The 24409-nt window shown below is 38.3% G+C and overlaps 1 protein-coding gene across 1 annotated transcript in view; it reads right to left on the bottom strand.

Annotated features, from left to right (window-relative positions):
• Nucleotides 1–24409, bottom strand: part of dnah9 (dynein, axonemal, heavy chain 9) — a 228899-nt gene that overhangs the window by 164156 nt on the left and 40334 nt on the right. The window contains exons 22-32 of the mRNA XM_015392821.1: nucleotides 21607–21750; nucleotides 21328–21487; nucleotides 21045–21200; nucleotides 14535–14667; nucleotides 14172–14449; nucleotides 13306–13436; nucleotides 13078–13204; nucleotides 12541–12693; nucleotides 11972–12097; nucleotides 8630–8869; nucleotides 8271–8431 (exon numbers count right to left, since the gene is read on the bottom strand). Coding sequence (XP_015248307.1) covers nucleotides 8271–8431; nucleotides 8630–8869; nucleotides 11972–12097; nucleotides 12541–12693; nucleotides 13078–13204; nucleotides 13306–13436; nucleotides 14172–14449; nucleotides 14535–14667; nucleotides 21045–21200; nucleotides 21328–21487; nucleotides 21607–21750 — 1809 coding nt within the window. The remainder of the gene's footprint in view (nucleotides 1–8270; nucleotides 8432–8629; nucleotides 8870–11971; nucleotides 12098–12540; nucleotides 12694–13077; nucleotides 13205–13305; nucleotides 13437–14171; nucleotides 14450–14534; nucleotides 14668–21044; nucleotides 21201–21327; nucleotides 21488–21606; nucleotides 21751–24409) is intronic.

Here is a 24409-nt window from a genome sequence, read left to right on the forward strand (position 1 = left end):
CTAAAAATAATCATTTTTCTTTAACACTATTTAAATTAGGGGTAAATACATTCTTACTTATTTCTACATCGTTTTTCCAGTGTAGCAGATTGAAACCATTAGGGCTTTAAAAACAAGTGTTAAAACTTTAAAATCATCCGAAAATGGACTGGGTGCCAGTGCAGGGAGGAGAGGATGGGAGTGATGTGGCTTTGCCTGGATGAACCAGAGAGAAGACAAGCAGCTGCATTCTGTACAAACTGTAACTGTTGGAGTGACGACTGTGGGAGGCCAGAGCAGAGAGCGTTGCATAGTCAAACCGAGAACTAATAAATGCATGAATCGCCTTCTCCAGGTCTTGGCGTGACAGAAAGGGTTTCACCTTAAGGAGTCTTAAAAGTTAGAGATACAGGAGGCAATGTCAATCACATTCATTTCTTAAGGAACTTACAGCACTTTTTCAGGTCAGGTGACTTGCCCAAACTATGCTGTAGCCACAGCTTCCCTGGGCCTCACTAACAAGAAGTGCGGCTGCAGTACACATGCACCACGGTACCCGCAGCAAGCAGTGCAAGGCGATGTCAGTGAAGTGTCTTGAAAGCCAGCGACGAACCAACAACCCTTTGGTTTTAGGACAAACTCCTGCATCCAATGCCACTGTTGTCTCTTGTGTGAAGGGGCATTAGTTGGTTGCCCTTCTCTCCTGCATAATAACAATAAATTAATGGATGACTTAGAATTTTAAGATGACCCTAAGCTGATTTTTGTCAATTTTAGATTGTATTTAGGCAACTGAACTAATTTGAGGAGAGAAAAAAAAGCTATATATTTTTAGAAATAGTTTACAAATAAGAAAGAATAGTGGATTTAATCTCTAAAGCTGGAGAATCCGTACTTTACTTCTGTTTTCTTATGATCTAAGAGAGCAAAGCCAGTTCCAGGGTTGACGCAACCTTGTAATAAATTCTGACAATGTCCTGATCAGCACAATAGAAAATAAATAATAAAACCTGCTCCTGTGATTTGATGATCCGGTGCTTGATAAAGACAGTTCTGCCTCCCCTGCTGAAGTCAAAGAGAACAGTGTGTTCACTAACCTGTAGTGAAAAGCAGCAGTGGGGTGACGGGAACAATAAGACCTTTATTGATCAGACCAATAAACGCGATGGTTTACTTTAATATCGGTAGAGCCTTTTATTTACCAACCCCCTGTTAATGGATGATGTATGGGTGAGGGAAATATTGGAAAGCATAACAAGAGACAGAAGCTCAGAGAAGACAAATGATCCCATCTGTATACAGTGTATCATCCAGATAACAGTGCCAAGAGGCTTTATGGGCATCCATTGAAATCTGTCCAAAAACCTCACTAAGAGTCGTCAGGAAGGCTGGATGAGGATGGGCTGTGCAGGGTAAGTGAGGCAAGATTGGTAATGTGACAGTGAAACTTAACTGGCCTGTGACAAGGTGACTTGTTTTATGACAGCACCTTTAAACATAACAGCCGTATATCATTATATTGGCTGGATTCATCCTTCTTTCATTCCTCTTTGTCACTCTGTGTACGGGCTAGAAATGGAAAGATTTCAGACGATTTGAAAAATGGCACTGATCTGGAGATGCAGCAGCAAGTATTGAGGGAATACTAACGCGTCCCAATAGTGTTGAATTCTGTTAAATATCTTGAAATCTTCAGCTCTAATTATTCTCCTGCAGGTTAAACATAAACTGGCTACAGTCAGCTTGTTGAAACTGTGAAATACTGCAGAGGATCATTTTAATATATTAAATGGCTTCATATTTCACTGCACTGCTTTTTTCTTTTGTTACATTTTTTTAAGCAGATGTTCATCATACCTACTCCTCCAAGGGTTGTCCTTCCTGCTTTTTATGGGGATTATTAGATTTTGTCTTAAATTATATGTGTTGCAAATTTTTTCTATTTTTATTGATTTGAATGGTTGTATATGGATAAGTCTGCCAAAATTATCCTTCACCATAAAGCAAAGATGGAGAGATTACTTTTTCTTTCACTGTCCGTCTTTTCATCCACCCATCTATCCATCCATCCATCAATTCAAATAATGCTTTTAAACATGTATATAAAACTATTTTTGTGTGTTTTTTGCCTTTAAGTATTTGCCAAGTTGGCTGATGCTTTAACTATTGTAAAGGAAATTAATCGGAATTTAGGTATATTGCAAATAAATGAATGGATTTTATCATTGAGCCTTGCATAATCCAGTATCCCAGCTCTCGGGGTAAATTAGACGCCAACACAAACACAAGCATAAGAGCCAAGTACAGTGCGCAAAATATACTTTAAGAACCTAAATAAACAAGTCTGCTGCCTTTTCCAGGTTTGCTAATTTAAATAAATTATACTTAAATAGCATTTTTATCTTGTGATCATCAGTAAACTAGAACCTTCAGGCTTTTTAACAAGTATTTCTTCAAATAACTTATTAAATCGTCAAACAAAGGGCTCTATAACACCAAATAAATATAATTTTCCACTTTTCCTACAGCAATTCAAAAAGACCACAGAGTTTCACAGAAAATATGTGGCAGCAGTTATAACAGCCATGGACCAGTCACACTGAAAATAAGTGCTTCCCAAATGTTAGCAGGTACATAATATATTGTTTTTTGCATATTTGCAACAACAGACGTCAAGGGGCTAAATATGGCATTTTAAACTAGAAAAGCAGTTGGAGAGCACAGACTTCCGACAAGCAACAATAACTATAAATAAAACCTCACATGATCTGGATCATTACCAAATTATAAGAAATTGTTCCTTGGAATGAGGTGCACCTTTGGTAACAGTTTATATCCTATAATCCTTTTATATGTTTATAAATAAGACAAAGCGTGTTTCTGCTGCCTCTGGTGTTTCTTCTGCTCTCAGCTTCTTCATCATAAGCACTAGCACTGAGCACTAACCCTCCGTCTGCACGTTCCCATGGAGGCTCCGCCACATTAAGTGCCATCCCAAAACCGCGTAGTGGGTAGGGAGAGTGGACCATTCGGCCCTTTAATAGCAAGTATGCATCAATGTAGGATCGCTGGAATTTGGCGGCCTGGTGGTGGAGGAAACATGTGCATTTTAAATGTAAGCTCCACCGGTTTGGTGCATTTTCATCACGCTGATAAAAAATCGCAAGTTAGGTATAAAAAAAAGCAGAATTAATTCAAAATGGAAGATGCCTCTTTTAATTAGTTTTATTTGACGGTATACAGAGCTACAGCCACGCTGTTGGGCATCACTGTGTTGCCATAGCAATGACTGCTTTCTTTTCACGTTGAAGGGAATGGCCGTCCCATTCTCGTTAATACACCACCACCTTTAATCAAGGTACCTCCCACAGCTGCGAGGGAGATTCTACTGGAAGTGACACTTGATTGTTAAGGGTTGGTGGTAAGGGAGTGGTTTGGGATTCAGCCCTCCTGTGTTTTTCTGGACTTCTTTGAGTCAGATGCTGAAGCTGTCAATAGTCACTGCTGCCGCCCTCTGGTTTGGGGGGGAACTGCTTGTTCTATTAAACATTTTTAAAGAAATCCTACATCTGCATTATGATGTGGATCATCACCAAAATTCTATGGAGGGTTCATTGGACTGATGTTCACATTTGGTAAAAAATTTAATTAAAATCTGTTCATAACCTTTTTAAGTTATCAATACAATGATGGACAGAGAGACAAAAAAACTAAACTAAAGACTAAAAAAATAAAATTGATAAATAGGATTGAAAGTTTTAAAAGGGAATAGTTTGCTTAACTCTCAAGCAGATGCTTATGTTTAACATTATACACTATTAGGTAACACGACTTCAACAGAGCTTAAATATTTTGATACTTTCTTCTGATCTTCAATTTTTATTTTACAAAGCCAATATCACTGTTGAAGATTTACTAATTGTCACATTAAAATTATTATGAAGGTTCACAAATTTTGGCTAAAGATAAATCAAGATCATTTTCAATATTCAATCACTTATTTTCACTCATTTAAAAGATGCTTAGGTATATTAAATTGTTTCTTTGTGACTCTGCATGATAAAAGTTGCCTTACAAAATAATTAATCAAATCCTTCTCTATCTGTTCTCTCAAAGTACGGATTAAAGGATATGACATCAAGTTTTCTTGTTCTTGGTACAATTTTGCAATAAAACCCAGCAGCAAACTGTGAGGTGCAGTGAGGGCATGCAGCATATGGTGAAGTCCTGCTATTCGGCTGCTGAAGCAACCATCAAAGCCCATTGTCTCTGCTTTGTTCAGGCTTCAAAGGGACCACTGGTCAGCCAAGAAACCAATTCAAACACTGCAGTTTGCCAGAGGAGTCTGGGAGACAGGTATTCATCTCTGTGTAGTTTATTGAACGTCCAGCAGAAACGTGTGTGGGAACAAACAAGCTTTTGGCCGTGTGCCGAATCCAAGTTGCTCTGAATGATTTGGTGCATATAGATCCAAGTTCATGCAAAGATGCTTGGAGACAGATTATTGTTATTATCAGATTTAAAACTTTCATCTTTTACTCTTTGAATCTTGGTAGGTTTATTTCTAATAACTGTAGCCCATTGTTTATCATATGTTGTATTATAATGTCCCTTATCTCCTATTTGCTTTATTTTTATATATTATTACCTTTGCTTGAATTTTCATGCCTCCATTTTCCTGTCAATTTCCTGCTGGTACTATTTTCATTTGGTAAGCTGCATTTCTCGCTTCTTTATTCTGTTCTAATATATACAGTAATATTATATTCTGGTCATTGATTAAAGCAAGAAAAAAACGTTTTGACATATGGCTTTTAGCAACACTTAAAATCCTATTTAATGAAATGTAGATTCTAATATAAAGTTGTTTTTTAATCCCCTGTACAATGCCTGTGCATTGCACCATCATTGCCCGAAAGAAAGGAAATTCAAAATGCAAAAGCAGCAAGAATTGAGTTCATCAGAGCAATATCAGCCTCCCTCTGGCTCTTAAAGCCAGATGAAGCATAACAGGCAAATGCATCATCAAAAAGAAGATGAAAAAAACTGCCTAAACTGTATAGCAGCCAATAAAGGAGGAATCCTTATCAGAGCAGGTAGAATATTGAATCAATGTCAGGAAAGTGTGTAAAATTACTGTTTGTTTGCTGACATAAACAGCATCATAGCAGATCCAGGCCTTGAAAACTGGCCAACAATCATAGCAATAAGAGCAGTGATATGTCAGTGAAGCGCAACTAGCTTCATGCTACTGAGACAAAAGTCATGCCTAACATTTTATTAATTTGTACTTTACTAAAACCAAGCAATTTAACATTTGGAATCAGGCCGCATTTTGTCCAAGTCATTACTTCGGATGAATCACGAGGCGGATTGATGCGTAATGTGGGGGGGTGGTGCTGAGCATCCCGAGCGGCGGAGTACCATGTGGTGTGAGCGGAGAGAAAGGAGAGATCAGAGCATGTAGCAGACGACAGAAGAAAACTGCAGAACCAAATAAAATGTCAGATTTTGACTGCAGCAGAAAGTACTTTGTTAAAAATGACCCAGTGCTGATCTAGATAATCATAAAAATAATTATCCTCTGTCATTTTTTAGATGCGAATTTTAAAATTAATATGGCTAATATAATCATCATTTAGTGCAGTAAGACAGTGTTTATCACTGCTGCCCTGAAGCAACAAGGTCCTGAATTGAACCTGGCTAATGGTTTTTCTACATGGAGTTGACATGTTCTCCCCGTGTACTGGTGGGTTCTCTCTGGGTACCTCCCTTAGTCCACAAAACATGACTATCAGGGTAACTGATGGGTCTAAATTGCTCCTAAGCGTGAGTAACTGTTTGCATGGTTTTGCTGTTCTTTGTTGCTCTGCAATAAACTGGCAATTGGTAGAAGATGTATCTATGTTTATTAAATACATTTAGAAATTTATTGCACCTTTGATGCTCCGCTGAAAAAAAAAAAGTTGAGGAATCCACCCCATAAAATGAAATGCTCGTCTTGCTTGAGGTCAATCTACAACTATAAGACACATAAAATTGTTTAACTAGCTTTACACTTTACATCATTACATTCCTTAATGATTTAGCTTTAAATAACTGATTGTTTTTGTCAGAATATTGTTTTATTTTTTTAAATACTCTTAAGTTCTTAAACATATCCGTTCAGATGTCAAATCTTTCTGCAATGGTAGCTTGCGAGCACATTTTTCGATACATATAATCAGCTTTTATAAGGTGCATGGTGAAGTATTTGGAATCATGCCATTCACTTATTACAGGGGAAGATAATTAAATAAGTGGGCTGCTTTTATTTTTAACTGAAATACCAGTCAATATCATTTAGAATTTGTCTGACAACTTTATTATATACTTTGAACACACAACTTATATAACATGAAGCTCTTTAAAGGTATGAATTGTGAACAATATTCAAAGGCTGCTTAATTGTTGTATAACCTATCAGTCTCTCAAAAAGCTATCTACAGACTGATTCATAAAGTATTACAGTATTTTTTTCTTTTTCACAAAATAATTCTTTGGCATCCAAAATGTTTTTTTTGAGACTGTTTTATTTTATTCTTTGTAAAATTAGTTATTCTCTTACCAAGGATAAAGGGAATAAAATCACAGCTGCGAATGTTTTTAAACCTGATTGAATATCTGGATACCTGAATGTCTGACCGACAGGTTTGAGGTTTAACAAGATCTCCTGGTATGAATAATAATGCTTTATTTAATCTGGTGAAGTCACAGTAATGTGTTGAGCTGCTTAATTCAAACAGATCAACAATCTCAGGCTTCAAATTTAAAACACTTACACTGATTAGAGCCAAACTACATAACACATTCTGATCAAGAGGGATGACACTTTGTTTTGCATTTTTTTTTAAAGATACTAAACAAGAGATGGTGAAGTACATGTGCATTTTTATAAATTTTTGCATGTGTATAAGTGGGTATTTTGCCAGTGATCTACAAAGATATGGTTTGGTTCTCCTCCATTAAAGTGAGCAGATTGTTTGTTCTACTGGCAATCTAAAGAAAGATGAGGTTTTAAGTCATGTAGTTGGAGGTAATAATGACAACAATTATCTAAATATTAACAATGATTATACTTAACATTATTTATGGTGCCCTTCACATAGATAGCCTATCTCTATCTGGTATGAGGTAAAGTAAGCTCCAGTTAAAGTTCAGTATAAGAAAATAAAAACATGAGAAGTGTTCTTTGTCGGCTGATGACCACTGGTTCCCTTCCCCGATTAAGAATTAGCCAGACAGATTTAAAGTAAATTACAGTATGCTCCAAACAGCTGGATTTATCCCCACCAATTTCTTTCAACAGCTGCTTGCCAAGATATACTAAAAAACAAGGTAGGCCTTTAATAATTGAATGAAACAAGCTGCACTTCATGCAGAGGCTGATAAACATTGAAAGGAGGAAAAAAGTTCATGGCATATATGGCATGTCTTACTTTTTCAATCTCGTTTAATTTAATAAATATTCAGACTAGACAGATGTTCTTAATAATAATATTAATAATAATTGAACTTTATTGATCTCACATTGGAGAAATTTACCTCTGCATTTAACCCATCCCATAGGGGAGCAGTGGGCTGCCATTTCGTTGCACCCCGGGGAGCAATTTAGGGTATGGTTCTTATTTATAAATATAGAAGATGTCCATTGTCAGAAAAAGGTCAGCTTACTTTTTGCAGACCCCTCACATTCTGGACACAAACAGTTTAGACTTCTACTCTAAGGTCCATACTACAGAGTGCCTCTTATAAAAACAGCTGCTATAGAGACAGTTTCTTGCCCCAGGCTGTCACTTTGACAGAGGGCTCAGATACAAGGCTTAATTTGTACAAATATAACCATGTTTTTTTATATATTTATTAAGATTTGTATGCATGTGTATTAGCGCAAAAATTGTATATTTTCCTCTCCACTGTCGCTACAAGCATGCTTAGTGTGAGGGATTGCATTCGAGTCAATGAGTCGACGCAATCAACTGGTTTTCCGTAGAAAACTTTAAATCAATTTGACTCTATGATCTGGTGAACTGTAAAGTGCCTCGAGATGATATGTGTTGTGAATTGGCGCAATATAAATAAACTGAATTTAATTTAATTTTTATATTCCTGTTTTCTGAAAATATCTTTCCTAAAAGCAAAATGGAACCAAAGCCAAATACCTTGTTGGTGTAACAAACTTGGCGATTAAAGCTAATCCTGGTCTGAGAAAAGGAAACCGTCATGATTTGCCAAGAATGAAGTCTTTATACCTGTCTGTTAGAGGAGTGATGACCAGCCGTGGCGTGTTGCCCAGATACTCATATGAGTAGAGAAACTGGGCATCGCAGATGTTGGCGAAGCAGTGCCTGTCCCCCTCATCCCAGCGATGTCTCAGCTGAGAGAGCCACACAAAGGCCTGGGAATTCTCCACCTTCAAAGCGAAGAAAAGAAGAGAAAGTTTCCAGAGGCTGCCAAGACTTCAGATGAGCCCAAAATAACCTGCATATTTCCACCCTCTTATTATGTTAATAGCTTGTCTGAATATCTTGAATGCATGCAGTAAAAGCCTCTTAAAAGTCCAGCAGTGTACAGCATGTGTGGCCAGATTTACACCCCGGGCTGCTCTCACCTTCTGGTTGATCATCTTTGCCACAACATCTCTGGCGTGGACGTCGATGGTGCAGATGGTCATAACCTTCTGCCTTTCGCCTGGCGTGAGCTGGCCAATCAGCAAGTTGATGAGGGTGTTGAGCTGAGAAACCTGCTTCTTGTAATACTCCTTCAATGAGTTGTCATAGCCTTGCTCAAGACGAGCAAAAGCAATGTTGACTTCAGATGTCCACCAGATCTGGGTGCAGGTTAGAGCAACCTACAGAACGTAGAGAGGAACCATAGAGTTAAGACTATTACACAGATTAAGGTAGATTTGTGTAAATATATATCCATGCGTTGGGGTTTATACTGCCTTAAAGTCTGGAGCTTATGATTCTTTAATTATAATAATGAAAACTCTGACATCCCTATATTTTGTGTAAACAAATAAAAAAAGGCATTATTGTTGCTTTAAGCACCAAAAACTGTAATATCTGGAATGAAATGTAAGCTAATGTTGTATTTGTAAATTAATGAATCTATTGTAGCACTCCACTCAGTAACCATAGAGATGAGGACAGGGCTTAACCAGGTTACACTATGAATCTTTTTCATGGCATTCTGGCTTTTATCAGAGTAATGAGAAACCTGTTTAAACATCTTTGTAATGAGGCATCATGATTCCTTTATCATCAGGGTTTAAAACCCTGATTTCTCTTTTGCATGTAAGGGGTCATATAAATAGGAAAGTTGCACATTTTATGTAAAGCTATGTGATAGAGCATAATAGAAATGGTCAGATCTTTGCAGGTGCTGAAAGTTAAGCTAACCTTTAGTGAATGAAAACAGTTAACAGTATCAGGAGAGTGTGAGCAGGTTTATAAAACGAGTTTGTTGCTAAAGGAAGGTGGATGGAAATAAAATAGCAGTAACATTGCAGAACTATCTATTGCTGCCAATAAAATTAGGAAGCATTAAATAAAACAGTTCCAATCTACTTGAGCTGCTGTTTTCTGCAGAGTGATTATTCTCACAATAAAACAGTTAAATGGTAAATGGCCTGTACTTATATAGCGCTCTTTCAAGTCGGGAGACTTGACCAAAGCGCTTTACACTACATTCAGTCATTCACCCATTCACACACACACTGACAAACTACATTGGAGCCACAGCTGCCCTGGGGCTCACTGACAGGAGTGAGGCTGCCGTACAACGGTGCCATCGGGCCCTCTGACCACCATCAGTAGACAATGCAGGTGAAGTGAGCCCGAGGACACAAAAAAACTGAAAGCCTGAGCCTCAACCCTTTGATTTCAGAGCAAACTCTTACATCCGACTCCACTGTCACCCCACAAGTCATCAGCGAAAGCACCACAAGATTGCAAGACCAGAAAACTCCATTCCATGGTGTCAGGAGGTGGAGGTGAGTTTTTGCTGATTTAATGTAGATCCACAAGCAACAGAAAAAAAAAAAAAAACAGGAGACATCAGGGAAAACACACATGAAGAGCAAGGAGCAACAAGGAACCTGCACAAGTTCAGTATAAATAGGAGACTGAACAAAGACTGGGCTAAAGAGCTGACAAGGAGCAGGTGTGGATGGAAGCATCTAGAAGGAAGTAAGAGGAAGGAGACTGAAACAAATGGGAAACAGAAGGTAAACAAGAAATACATAAAAACTCAAATATAACCAGAAAACAACTAGAAAGACATAAAATGGAAATGAAACCAATGAGAACTCAAAAAGAAAACCTAAACAGAACCAAAATCACGACACATGGAAGATCAGATCAGAGACATTTAAAATACTCAAGAGCTCCATCTCAGGTTCTGTTGACCTCAGGTAATATGTTTATTCAAAGCTTAAAACAGACCAGACTGTTTAAACTTACTGATGTATAAAAACAGGCTTTCCTTTCCCTGTGACTCTAACAAAACTTCTGTGTCAGTAAAGTTTTGTGTTCTCTAATGGCTGATTTCATGTCCTCAGGAATAAATCTGTCCGGCTAGGGGGAAATGTAAGACTACATGGATTAAAACAAATTAATTGCACCTAAAATGAACACTGTTGAGCCTAATGAGTTCATGGGGATTGAAGAACAGATTGTTTGAATGTAAAAAAGAAAATGTAATTGCAAATCCTCATTGAGTTATAACCACACATGGGCTGATAAATGTATCTAAATGTTTCACCAGAGAATAAACTACTTACTCTTCGAAAAGTGCTGATGGAGGAGAGACATCCAAAACATTTTTACTGTTTTTGCTGAAAATTTTGTTGTTTTTTTCTTGCTGTTGTTTATTTTATTGTTTATTTCAATCATATTAAGGACAATGGGGGTAAAAAATAGTTTATTGTTGCAAAAAGCTGCAAATTGCTCCCAAATAGATAGATTAAATAAAGTGGATCTATTGTTTAGGAAGGCATAGTTGCAATGTCAATTGAATATGTCTGTAGGTACATTGACGTGCACAACATTTCTTCGATCTGTTCTAAACCTTGGTTGATCTGGAATTCAAAATCTCTTTTTCCATGAACACTAAACACCATCTAAAATATGCAGGGCAGTGATACTTGATGAACAGGATGGAGAACCACTAGTTCAGAGTGTTTCTTATGTTGAGGTTAAACCAGTGCTCCTCTGTTCTCCTAGTTGAACATAGTTCATGCATCAGTTGTCATGCAGAACTGGTTTGCAGGATCACCCCAGACAAACACCTGGGGCTAGGCTTGTCTAAGGCGAGATTCAGAGGCTTTAATCCAGGTTTTCTTAACCCCAGTCCTTCGGGTCCGTTGTACAACATGTTTTAGGTATTTCCCTGTCTCCCCACACCTGATCTGAATGAAAAGGTGATCTTTGAAGGCATTTGAAGGCTGCTAAGGAGTGATGCAAACATCTGAATCAGGTGCACGTGAGTAGAGAACATCTGAGACATGAAGGACAGAGGGCCCTGAGGGTCGGGGTTGGAAACCCTGTTTTGGACCTTATTGCTTATATTCAGAGCAAAGCAAATGTCCCAAGGATGCCTATACTGTAAAAACTGTTATCCATTTCTTCTATTCTTATTTCCTGCACTGATTTACAAGGTCACATTCCTAATACCCATTTATGTATGTCAAGTTTTGTATAAACTGTTCTCAAGCTAAAGACCCAACAGTGCAACATGATTGCACACAGCATTATGAATATGTCTGCTGTTGCTTATAGATATTGTCCTTGCTCGTGCTTTTTAAGAGACTGGGGGAAAGGTTCATCTTCCAGCAGAATAAACTTGAACATTCAGAGTAACTTTGAGTGTAATGCTGAATTTAATGTGGTAAACAGTAGAAATAGTTATTGGGACTACTATAGTGTACATACAGTATGAACCTGTTTACCTGAGCTGGATAGTCAAACAACCATTGCTCTCTGGGTTTGTCCTCATAAGCCGACACTGCCTCAGCCATTTCATGGCGAACAGTGGAGCGCATGGTGTCTAGCACACGGTTCAGCCACATCTCCACCTTAAACAGAACACAAAAACAAATCGGTGCAAATCATGCTTTTTACATGAACACAAATGGACTTTTTTTTGTCTGTGGTCCCTAATGAGGTCATTTATAAGCATTCAAGTAGAAATAGAGTCAGACAGATATCAAAGGAAGTAATGGAAAATTAATGGACTTGTGTTTTTATATGAAAAACCCTGGGGGCAAAGACAGAATCGGTTTCATTTGTCTGCTTTATTACGTGAATGGATATCTGTCTCTGATATCTGTATATTTCCTCTGTTCTTTTCATTAGAGGAGATGGCAGGTAAGTTAATTTTCCTGTCTAATACATTTATCCTTCACAGCATTTATGTCAAATCATCAGCCTAATGAAGACAGACGATAACTGTGAGCATTTAGAAAATATAGTACCATCATTCTAGCAGCATGAATAAAGGAGAGCAGGACCATTTTACCTGTCCAGAGCAGTCGCAGGTCTGATTAAAAGGGACATACTCGTCTTCTTTGCTGTACATGCCCAAAGCAGTCTTAGAAGGATTTCCCTCTTCATCGGCTTCAAACTGCATCTTAGCCATGTTGTCAAACAGCTTAGATAGATGCTTCTGGACCTGAGCAAACACACAACCACAATAAACTCCAGCTTGATTTACACCCGACTTACACTGTTTCTTTTTCTTTGCAGCCTCATGTATAAATTCATGGGTTCAGTGAAGGTAACAGAAGGGCACAGCTCGTATTCAGCTCCATGCCTGCTTAGTTACTCTAACAGATAACTATAACCACATTTTTAACCACTGAAAAAAATACCTAACATATTATCCAGATGTAGATGGTGACAGTTATTTGCACACCTGTAAACAACATTGCCCCTCTGTGGACACTAAAGGTATTACACACAAAAAACACCAACATTTAAAAGAAAAAGTGCAAAAAAGGCAAATGTGAGTTAAAAAAAAAGTCCAAAAATACAAAAAGTCTTTTTGACTAACAACCTGATGGGGGTTTGTCCCGTTAGAGAGGATGTCCAACAAATCAGCTGAAGAAATAAAGTAGAATCTTGGAAAGGCAAGACGCTTGGTGTCCAGGTACTCTGCCAGAGCTTTTTCACATATAGAGAGCCTAAAAAAAAAAAAAATGGTAATTAAACAGTTAATGTTTATGTGTAAGGAGTATAAATGCCAAACAGGAACACATTTTTTAAGGATTTATAGCTCTCTCACCTTCTCTGAATGTCGTCCAGTTTACCAAACAGACCCGGCTTATTGGTGGCCTCCACCACATTAGGCGTCTGATGCATGGAGTTTGCCAGCTCTTTGAAATCAGCATCAATCCCAATGAAGCGCCTGGAGTCCTGCAATAGATTTCACCAGAGAACAAGGCAGAAGGATTTAGGGGCCCCAACAAAGAAAAAGGAACCTTAGAAGTAAACATCTGGGCTGGAACAGTCTCAGCACAGGTGGTAGCAAAGGAAGTTGTGGAATCTGAGCTCCTAATCCAAGAGGAAAGAGAAACTATTGAGAGCTGATTTAAAGCATATTGTGACGGTAAAAGTTGTAAGCTTATACTTTCATACTCAGGAGCTTAAAAAGCTGTACAGTGACCTTGCTTAAGTGTGATCTCTGTCTGTATATTGCTTCTCTGAGGTGTATTTCTTGTAAATATTGCCCCTAATTATCTTGAAACTGTCTTAATCTTAAATTTGGCATTTCTTGGCATACTAACACATCTATATGTGTCCTGATGACATGTCTCAAGTCTTGCACATTAATGTCCTTTATTGACCTCCATATCCCAGTCAATTCTGATTTTCATCACATCATACAGTAAATATGCTACATTTTGTATTGTTTCATCATAACCTGTTAAAATAAATAGCAGCATGATGTCCCAAAAAGTACACTAAACAGATATGTGTCAATATAAAGCACTCCTTTTATAAAAATTTTTGACATGTAATTCAATAATGCATTTTTTTAATTATTAATTTTCACTAGGTTTGCAGATTATGATTACTTTTGTGAGGTGCTCAATACAAAACATACAGAGTGTTACATCTCTCCAAACGTTCTGTGATGTTCAGTTTTACCTCAGGCAGCTGAGAACGGATGTCCTCAGAGCCGATGAAGATGCCCTCTAGATGCATCCAGGTCCGCTGCACCTCAAACCAGATGGAGAGGACAGAGTCTGCCACAGAAAGCCTGCTCTGCCATGAGGACACCTCATCCAGGAAGTATGCGATGTACTTCGATGACATGATGTTCTGAAGCTGAACTTGGTTATCTTCCAGGGTTTCGATTAGCTCCACATCTATACGGATCAGAGGCACCTGGGTCCTGTGGTGGGGCTCATACTGGAACTGCATACCTGGAAGATGTGGAAATGACTTTCGGTATAAGATGATGATTCAACAATCGCTGTTGCACTAAATTAGAGTAGCTGCTACGTCTACCTGTCCATGTGGAGTTGAGCTCAGAGAGGACTTTCTCCATTCCCATTTCTTTCACAGCCTTGTCCACAATTTCTCTGACTTTGTCCTCAAAGCAGTGCAGGTTGAGCCGCAACAGGTCAGCCAACGTTGTTCTCTGCTCACAGCATGGATAATGTGATGTTAGCACAGCCGATACTTACAGCGCCTTATAAAAATACATCTACACCTTTAACTGTTTTGCATTTTGTCCCATCTTGACCTTATATTTTAGTTGGACCCAATGGCACAGCAACGTAAAGTAAAGCATGGTTGTAAAATTGTCAAAGAAAACAACAGTTTTTAATCTATTCACATGCATTACACCTAAAAAGTGTGGAGTACATTTGAATTTTAATTCCATGAGTTTATACTGTAAATCATCTATCACTGCAATTACGGGAACAGGTATTTTCCAGGTATTCCTCCAACAGTTTCCCACTTAGATTCAGCAGTTTTCCCCCCCATTCTTCTTTACTAAATAGCCTAAAGTTATTCAGATTGGATAAAGAGAACAGTCTGTAAAAGTGAATTTTCAACTCAAAGCAAGAGTGTTTTTTGATCTAGACCATTCTGTTGATGGTCTGGCTGTTTAGGGTAATTTTCCTTTTGAGGTCTGCATCCAACACAGTCTCACTTTTTTCCCCAGCATTATCCCATAGTTAGTTCTCTTAGTATTCTACTGATCTCTGACCAACTTCCCAATGACTCCTGAAAATAAGCATCCCTAGCATGATGCTTCCACTGCCAAGTTTTACTGTATGAATGGTGTGTTTAAGATGAACTGAAGCCTGAGTTGTTTAAAAAATGAAAACTTTCAGTTCCTCAAAATCTCTGTCTCCTGTGATTTCTGGTATTGATGATGCGAACATAATTTTTCGATGACTGCAAAAACTGGTCTTAAAATAAGTAAATATTTTCTGAAGTTTATTTTTCCCTTCTTTTGAGACAGATAAGATCATCTAAATTACAATGAATGTGTTATCCCGAAACAGAAGATAATTCGATTTGTGCACTTGAAATAAGTTTATCAGGTTTTTTTTTTACTCTTACTTAAATCATAAATTTTTATATTTGATTTGCACATTGTTTATCTCCCCAAAACATGGGGAAAAAAAAGGGCTTGTTCATATTGTCCTTATTATTGGACCAGGTGCTAGTCATTCAGACAATGATTTATTTCATTAATTCAATCAAAACAGTGAAACTTGAAGATCATATTTATGTATTTAAAAACTGAATGGTATATTTCCAGTGTTCATTTCTTTTCTAATGAAACCTCAAATTCAACACCTCAAGAAACTACAATATTACTTAAAATCAAGACAAAAAGGATTTCTAGCAATCATGGCCAACTGAGAAGTATGAACAGCAAAATTATGAGCCTGTTTAGCACTTAAGGCTGATTTATACTTCGAAACTAGGCTGTCTGCGTAGGTGTCGTGGTGAACACAGAGACGTCCCCGTCCCTTACGCAGACACTCTGCTGCACCTCTCCTAAATTGTAGGTGACCGCAGACAGAAGGCCTCTGATTGGTCAAATCTACATCCGCTCTACACTATGCGTATTTCCCGTTTGGTACCTTACTGGCTTGTTGTGTTTTAGTATGACCGCCATTGTGGAAAACGCCTCGTGAAGATGGACCAGCTAGAAGAGCGAGGTGCGTAATAACACTGGGACCCTTTTTCCACCTGGATCCCCGCTTTTTTTCGCCTTCATGTTCCCCCGTTGTCGCACAAACTTGCCTCCCCTTCCTCACTGTCTCGGCCGTATCATGACCCACAGCTAGTTCCTGATTGTCCCTCTTGCATTGCGGCGTGGAATAACATAGCAAAGACCACGCTTCAATATTGGGTATAAATCAAAACTGTCTGTGTCATACCTGCGACAAGCTCACTGCTACAGAAGTATTACCAGACTTTTAATAGTCAGTTGGGGATCTGCAGCAATGCTGTGGCATGGAGTTGATTAGTATGGCACTACTCAGGTGTTATGGGAACCCAGGTTGCTCTGATAGTAGCCTTTAGCACTTCATTGTTAGGTCTGGCATATTGCATCTTCCTCTTTACAATACTCTATAGATTTTTAATTGTGTTAAGGTCAGGTAAGGTCCTTAAACTGGACAGTGATAATTTTGGCACTGTGTGTAGGTGTCAAGTCCTGTTGCTAAATATAATTGGCATCTCCATAGAGTTGGTCAACAGCAAGAAGCATGGAGTGCTCAAAAACTCTCTTGTAGACAGTAGCTTTGATCTTGGACCTCAGAAAACACAGTGGATCAACACCAGAAGCGGAAAATTTACCTTGGACTGCCTCTCCTCTTTTCCTCCAGAATCTCTTCATTTTCTACGGAAACGCCGAGAGTGGTCGTGTCCCTCTCATACTTATTCACGGTGGTTTTCTCGAGAAAACTAGTTCATTTTGTCATTATCTACAGATAACGGAAGCCGTTTTCTTGTGATAATTAGATGACTGGCGTGTGTTAAAATTGATCACATCCCTAAATACCAAAACATCGGGAGAGGACTTATAGGTATAAATCATGGCAGCCTATGTATAATTCTAGAAATAATCCTTTGTTTAACTTTTTAGGTAATGAGACAAGATTCTTCAATGGTGAATTTTGGGTTTTGTGTCATGATAGCTGATAGTTCATCTTAATTGTTCATGTCATTCACTTGCTTAGCTCCGCCCGGTTCCTCATCACTCCTCATTCTATCCACCTGTGTTTTTGCTTTATATTCGGCTCGGTCAAGCTATCGGGGCCAGATCATTGTTTGTTTGCTTTCTGTATGTACCCTGTTTGATGTCTTTAGGTTTTGTTTTGTTAGTTTGGTTTATTGTAAGGTTCATGTCCCTGTTTCAGCAAGGAGATTATTCTCGAGCCTTTGTCTATTCCCTAACCACTGGTGAGAGCGTTTTAGTGTTTCCTGGTGATTCTGATTTCCTGATTCTGTTCCCTCACACACCCACTGATCCTATCTGTCCCAGTATGGTCTGTTTGCCTGAACTACCTTTGGACTCCTGCTGGATTCTGCCTGTCAACATCTGTGTGTTCTTGTCTGAACAGGTTGCTTGTAACATGGAACTCGGAACCTGTCTTCATGCTCTGTGGGTTCCTGGAACCCAGTTATGTCCGTTCCTGTTTGGTTCAGAACCCCTGACCGGAATGCGGACTACTAGGTTCCAGTACTACTCCAATCTGATCTGAATCTCTGTCCTGGATCGAAGTCATGCCTGTTCACGGGGCTGCAGCATCGAGGATACTCATGGCGGCTCAGAGCCGCATCTCATTGGCAGTGCATCGGCTTATCCTGCCTATTATTTAGAGTATGGACTGAATTGTTTAACCAGGTAAGTGACTCACTTGGACAATCATCTCCTGTCAGATGATCATGGTCACTTACCTGTGTTTCTCCCTCCAGAGTGTCAGTGATTTGATGCCCCGCCCCCCTCTTGCAGCTGCTGCTGTCCGCAGTTCCACAACTCCGTGCTTCTGTTCCGTTTGAGTCGGTTTTGTTTAAATAAACGTTTTAAACTTTCCTACTGACTGTCTCACCTTGAATACTGGGTCCATCTGTCCCGTTTTATGACATTTTCATTGGTTGTAAGAAATAATCCAAATATATATATATAAAAAAGTCTTGCAATATTTCAGTCTGTGTGAAGTAAAATAATAGAGTATATAAGTTTTTCTTTTGTAATGGAATTAATGAAATAAATCAACTTTTTAATAACATTCTGATTACATGACTGACTATTTACTGACAGAAATTGGTTTTCCCAGATATTTAGCGCTGCATTGGGATTCAATTATTGTTACTTTTCATTTGCAGAAAGACGCTTGTGGGTTTGAAACTTAGGATGGTGTCTTTCTGTATGATGTTTGCGTGTTCTCCCCATGTATGAACGGGTTCTTTCCTGCTTCCATCCCCAAACTAAAGACACACATGTTAAGTTCTGTAAATGGATCCTCCTCATTGCCTTCAGGTTTTTGTGTGATTGTGCATTATTTTATTTGCCCCGTGTGTTTCTGTTACTCTGTGATAGAAAAACGACAATCTAGGATTACAAAACCTTTTGCCCAATGACTGCTCAAGATAGGCTCCACCATGTGACTCTTTTTGGATGAGTGTGTATACACAACTAATGCATGTGTACTCTATCACTGAAATTTATGGTGGAACCATTAAAAAAAGACTAAAAGTTTTGATATTTAATGAATATGTACCAGAAGGCAATGCAGAATACGGAAGTAGTTCAGTAGTAGTTTGTTTTTGTTCCTTCTGGGATTTTAATCTGGTCATATTAACATAAATGCAGATAATAGTGAGCTGTGCAGAAGGCTGACAACCAGCTGATATCTAGGACTTAGCAGCTTGAGGTTCAAAGACTACCAGCAACAAAGAGAAACAATTAATTTCCAAAGATGATTAGCTTGAAGTGTTCAGAGCTCTATCGGAACAGAGTGATAACACAACTCTACTGCTTGCTCTCATTATGCTAGACAACTGCTGACTAAACATTGGGAAAACGCTGGCTTAAGCACAACAGGAAAAAAAACCCCAAAGACTTTCTTCATTGATTTTTCAGTTACATTATGCATAGCTGTGTTTATCTCTACTGAAAACAGCATCAAGTATAAATACCCAGAGATGGAGAATATTAAACAAGTGTTAACCAGCAGCTCCCTGTTTGTTAATATCTCAGTGCTTGTCAATACAAAACAAAACAGATGTTCATGAAAGTACTGTTTTACAAAAGCTATATTTAGAAAGCTGTCGTAATTTCAGGCGATTTGATTTGTTTGTTTGAAAATAAAAATGTTACAAATTGACCTGAAATTTAAAGCAGATGGTTTAAATACACTGCATGCTGAAAACAAAATGCCGCCTTTAATCAACACTGATATTAAATGGGATTAAATAGTTCATGATTTCAGTCAATTAGGACTAGGAGTAGAAAAGTTCAGGCATCATTACCTTAGAGGGAAGAAACAAGTTTTGTGTTTCAAGTTAAAATATAATCTAAAAAACAAAACCTGTAGCAACCCAAGGAAAAAAGCCAAAGATGTACATAACATCTTGTGTTGGTAAAAGGTATTGCCGTCCATAGAGAAACAAGAACTGTAACAAAATCGTCTGAAAGCTCGCTTAGTAAATAGCAATACTTTCTTTTTAAATCTAAAACTCCAGATTACAGATTACAAATGCAGTCTGAGATAAGGATTAGAGTTTTGAAGATACTGGATGTTTCCGAACGTCTAGTTGATGAAAAAGTAGTGGACTCGAAATTTCCTACAAAAAAAAAAGTACTGATCATCCATGGTTGCTAGACAAGCAGGAATATCCCGGAATGCATTATGAGAGCTCTTCTAGCAAAGCATTATGGGAGGGGTCTTCGACGTTTTCCAGGACAAGGATGATGGCGAGATGGAGCGGGGACCCCTAATTATATATATTGTATGATATTGTGTTATGTCAAACTGGTCCTATAGTCACTCTGCTACAGATGGAGTATTGTAACGAAAGTAATTTCGCCCTGGCATGATTCTGATTCCTTGTTGATGGGACAGGTGTGAATAAAGCGGTGCCCAGCTTGAAAGAGCTCCTGTTTGTCGCTGAATGTGTGCATTGATGCCTGAAAGACATCTTCTACCTCCATTTATCTGTTTACTACAGTGTGTTGAATTCATGTTAATGTGTATTTAAAGACACAATTAGTGGAAAAAATTGCGGTGGGGAATATAAAAAAAGAAAAAAATCTAATCAACCAAAACTTTTGCGACCCCAATGCAGTACCTCTGTGGACCTCCTAGGGGTCGCGGACCCCTGCTGAAGACCTCCATGGGATTTGTTTTCAAAGTTGCCCGACACATAACATAGACGGCGCAGGCACCGTGCAGGGAGGCAGAGTTATGTGACCAACGGGGAGTGAAAGTAGTGATCATCTGTCCGAACAGTCAGTTAACCGAGTTCACTATAAAGTCCACTATATAGTCCCCACTCTATATAGTGATGGAGGGATTCAAGGGTTAGGGCGGATGTTGAGACACAGTGACTGTATTTTCTTGGTCTCATGATGACAAAAACTGTATCATTTGGCAAAAATGATGATCAAGCATTTGGAGGATAAAGGGGAAAACTTGCCAGCACGATACGCTAAAAGGAAATTAAGTGATTTAAAGGGATTCAAACTTTGGTTTAAGCCAAATTGAAACTGAGTTTAAGCAGCTGATTAAATTAGTGGGTTAAAGACAACAAAGTCGAAATTTATCACAAAGTTCACAAATGTTAATATTCTGGTATTTTTTTAAATACTTCCTCACTAGATTAAAACAGAAAATGGTTATGTCTGATAATATAGTAGACGTTGAGAAAAATACTAGTCTTTTTATGTGTTTACAAGTAAGAGTCTGACATGAACTTGAATAACGATGATAGAATGTTCATTTTTGACTAGAGATATATTTGTTTGAATGTTTAAATGCAGACCTGATCCAATGTGAAGTGAACTCCGGTAGCTGCCATCAGCTGATCCCAGTGTCGTGTTCGTATCGCAGGATTTTGAAGTTCTGCCACTGCTCGCAGTGAGGTGAGGATGTTCTTCACCGTGCTGTCCAGACCTGTGAAGGCATCCCAGGATCTTACCTACACAAGACAAAGACAATGATCATGAACAAGGAAGTTTTTGTGTCTCTAAACAATAATCTCTTTAGTGAAAAGAACTTTAACTATGACCTGTTGTGTAGATAATGACCTAAGATGAGTTTCTCACCTCTTTATTGAGCCCTCGTATGTCTTTTGAGAAGTGCTTGCATTCCACCTCCATGTCCTCCACATTGATCTCTCTCCAGGGAGTCATCCTCCATGCTGATATGCTGGAATCCACCACTGTGATCATATCCCACAGCTCCTTCAACAGGCCCACCTCATGCCTGTGAGAAAACGTGAACAAGGTGAACAACAAGCCACTGGCATGTCTGCAATGAAGCTTTGTTAGTTAGAAGCTTGGCTTTGCTTAAAGCTTTTTCCTTCATCTAATGTCCTTCTATACCTGCATTGTCTGAGCTGTTTGTACTCTGATATGGTGACTTCAAACAGGCTAGCAGAGTCCATCAGAGAGGCCATGGTTCTCTCATGTCCCTGGATCTTCTGGTGGAACTCATCTAACGTCTGGTATGGCCTCGGGCTGTCAAACCTGAGAAAAAGCATCAGCACACACATGCATCCATCAAAATCCACACATTGGCACATATTCTCCATTAAGCTGATTGTTTTTGGCTAATGACAGACTGCATGACTGCCAAACCTGATTTGGCTGCAGGAGTAACCACTCCATGGTCTGCAGCACTGAAGCCTTTCTGCAACAATTACCAGTGACTTCCATGACATTAATGGGAAGATAATCACCAGGTATTTAATAGACCAATTACACACATAACTAATCTGACAATTAGAAGTCATGACAAAGAATTGCTTCCTATGAATGAATTAGCATCATGTTAAGATTCAATTAACTTTGTCGGATAAAAGAACCTCAAGATAACATTGCTGCATCTAATGAGGAGGCAAGCTCATCGACACTTATAGAGCTTCCCAGATAAAGTGAAACAATATGTGTTGCCTGATGTCTTGATAGTTTCAGATGGTGATTAACATTTCGGTTGTATATATTTTAACACATTTCTGACATGTTTACTGTTGGTAAGAGGGCTTTATGGAGGAAAATTAACACTTATGTATCGTCTTGTGATTTTCTTTTCAACAGTTCCGCTGTAGGTACCAGATCTGCTCGGGACCCTGCCCTTTCTTATGATGTCATCATATGGCAACTCAACTCAAACTGTATTGCATTTCTTAAGAAGAATCTTTTTACCTATATTTGCTATTATTTTACATTTCTTTGGTGACTGAAAGTATCCGAAAGTAGAAAACAATCACTGTCAGTCTTGAACTGCATTCTAAGACTGAGCTATGCCTTTTAACAAGGTGACAAAAAAAAAAGTCTCAGCTTATTTTTATTATTTTTATTAAGAGCTGAAGACAGGGGAGGACAAATGGGACAACTTTAAAAAAAAGGACTTTTGTAGAGATTTTTGTCAAATACAACACTTATTCTACTTGTAGAAAACTAATGGTTGTGTTGAACATGAAGTAAAAAGAAGTGCAGCATAATATGGCTAACTGATAAGCTAAAAGAGGCTAACCTGTTAGCTACAGAGCACTACCCAGCTCTCCCCCTTTATGTCATGGAGTTACTTTGTTCATCATAAACACATGTTTTTCATTTTTGGTTTCTATCAGGTAAAATTTCATCATTAGATGAAGTTTTGTCATCAATAATTAGACACGCTAAGGCTACAGATGCTCCAGACTTGGCACAAGGGCACTGCGTTATGTCAATATCGTTGTCTGGGCAACCACAACGTTTTACTTCACATGGCAACGTTCAGCCAGTCTGCTGGTGAAGTTTTTCATTCATCCAGGTCATAGTCATTCCAAAAAAGTTACAAAACAATCCACTGGACTTTTTTTCTTTTTTCAAAAAAGACACTTAAGTTCCCATCCAGGAAGCTTTTTTAATTCAAAATGTCTGAATTAGCATTGAGTTCCAAGCTTTAGAGAGTAGCCCAATAAAGCCTTGTTATGGCTTTACATGTTCTCTAATCTTACAAAGAGAAGCTGGAGCTGAAATGATATGGACCTGATCAGCCAAAAATCAAAATAAATCAGCAGTCCAAAGACAGATGCGGACGGTACACTCTGTCTTTTTCCAGGACCTGGTTTAGCTACAAGGCTTGGCTAACTGCAAGCAGCAAGGCTAAGGCTATTTTCCCTGCCTCCCTTTTAAAACGACAGGATCTGAGCCAGCATGGATAAAGAAAGGACTGATTTAAAGCACTTTTAAGAAATAGCAAAGAAGAATGAACAATATCAGGTTCACATGGAAAATAATATAATATAGTGTACTTTTTCTAGATGTTTGTTAGTTTGCATAGTTGCTCTTAAAAAAACACATTCTCAGAAAATAAATAGCTTTTATATATTAAAAAAACATAAAGCTGACTAATAGCTTATCCATTATTAAACTGGTACATAATTTTTTAGGTTTGTGACACAATATTGGATCATGCAAGACACAGATTAATATTAACAAGGCCTCAGAAGGGCAAGGTACAAAAAGTAAACCTGTACATGAAATTATGTTTTGTTTTTATAAATTGTTGTTATAATGTTTTTTGTTGTAGGCATTCAAATAAATATACCGGTGTGATAAGTAAGTATACGTTTGATTGGTTTTTGGTCTTGTTTGAATTTATAGCCCCTCCTGGAGAAAACTCCACCAGCTGCCACCACTGGTGAGACTAACAGGCATCCCCAACCTCTGTCCTCGAGGCCCGCTGTTCTGCAGGTTTTAGAGGTTTCCCTGCTTTAACACAGCTGATTATAATGATTGCAGTAGACCAAAAGCCTGTTAATCAGCTTTCAATTAAAATCAGCTGTGCTGGAGCAAGGAAACCTCTAGCAATGGGTGCTGGAGGTGAAGCCTAGAAATGTAGTTATCTGTTCAGATTCAATGTCTTGCCTGACTAGTTTTAAAAGTGGAAAATCTGAAAGCCGTCAAGATCTTTTAGATGAAGTCAGTTATTTAATGTATGGTATAAGGCAACAAAATATAAGTATTCAATTCACATGGGTTCCAGCACACAAAGGAATCTTAGGTAATGAAAAAGTAGATAAGTTAGCTAAAGAAGCAGTTAAAGTAGGAGAAATCGAATATGATGTCCCGCTAAGTAGAACAGAAATAAAAGTAATTATTAAAGATAAAATAAATAAGGTATGGCAGAAGAGATGGA

This window comes from Cyprinodon variegatus, unplaced genomic scaffold (genome assembly GCF_000732505.1).
Source record: "Cyprinodon variegatus isolate N-32 unplaced genomic scaffold, C_variegatus-1.0 Scaffold608, whole genome shotgun sequence".
NCBI lineage: Eukaryota > Metazoa > Chordata > Actinopteri > Cyprinodontiformes > Cyprinodontidae > Cyprinodon > Cyprinodon variegatus.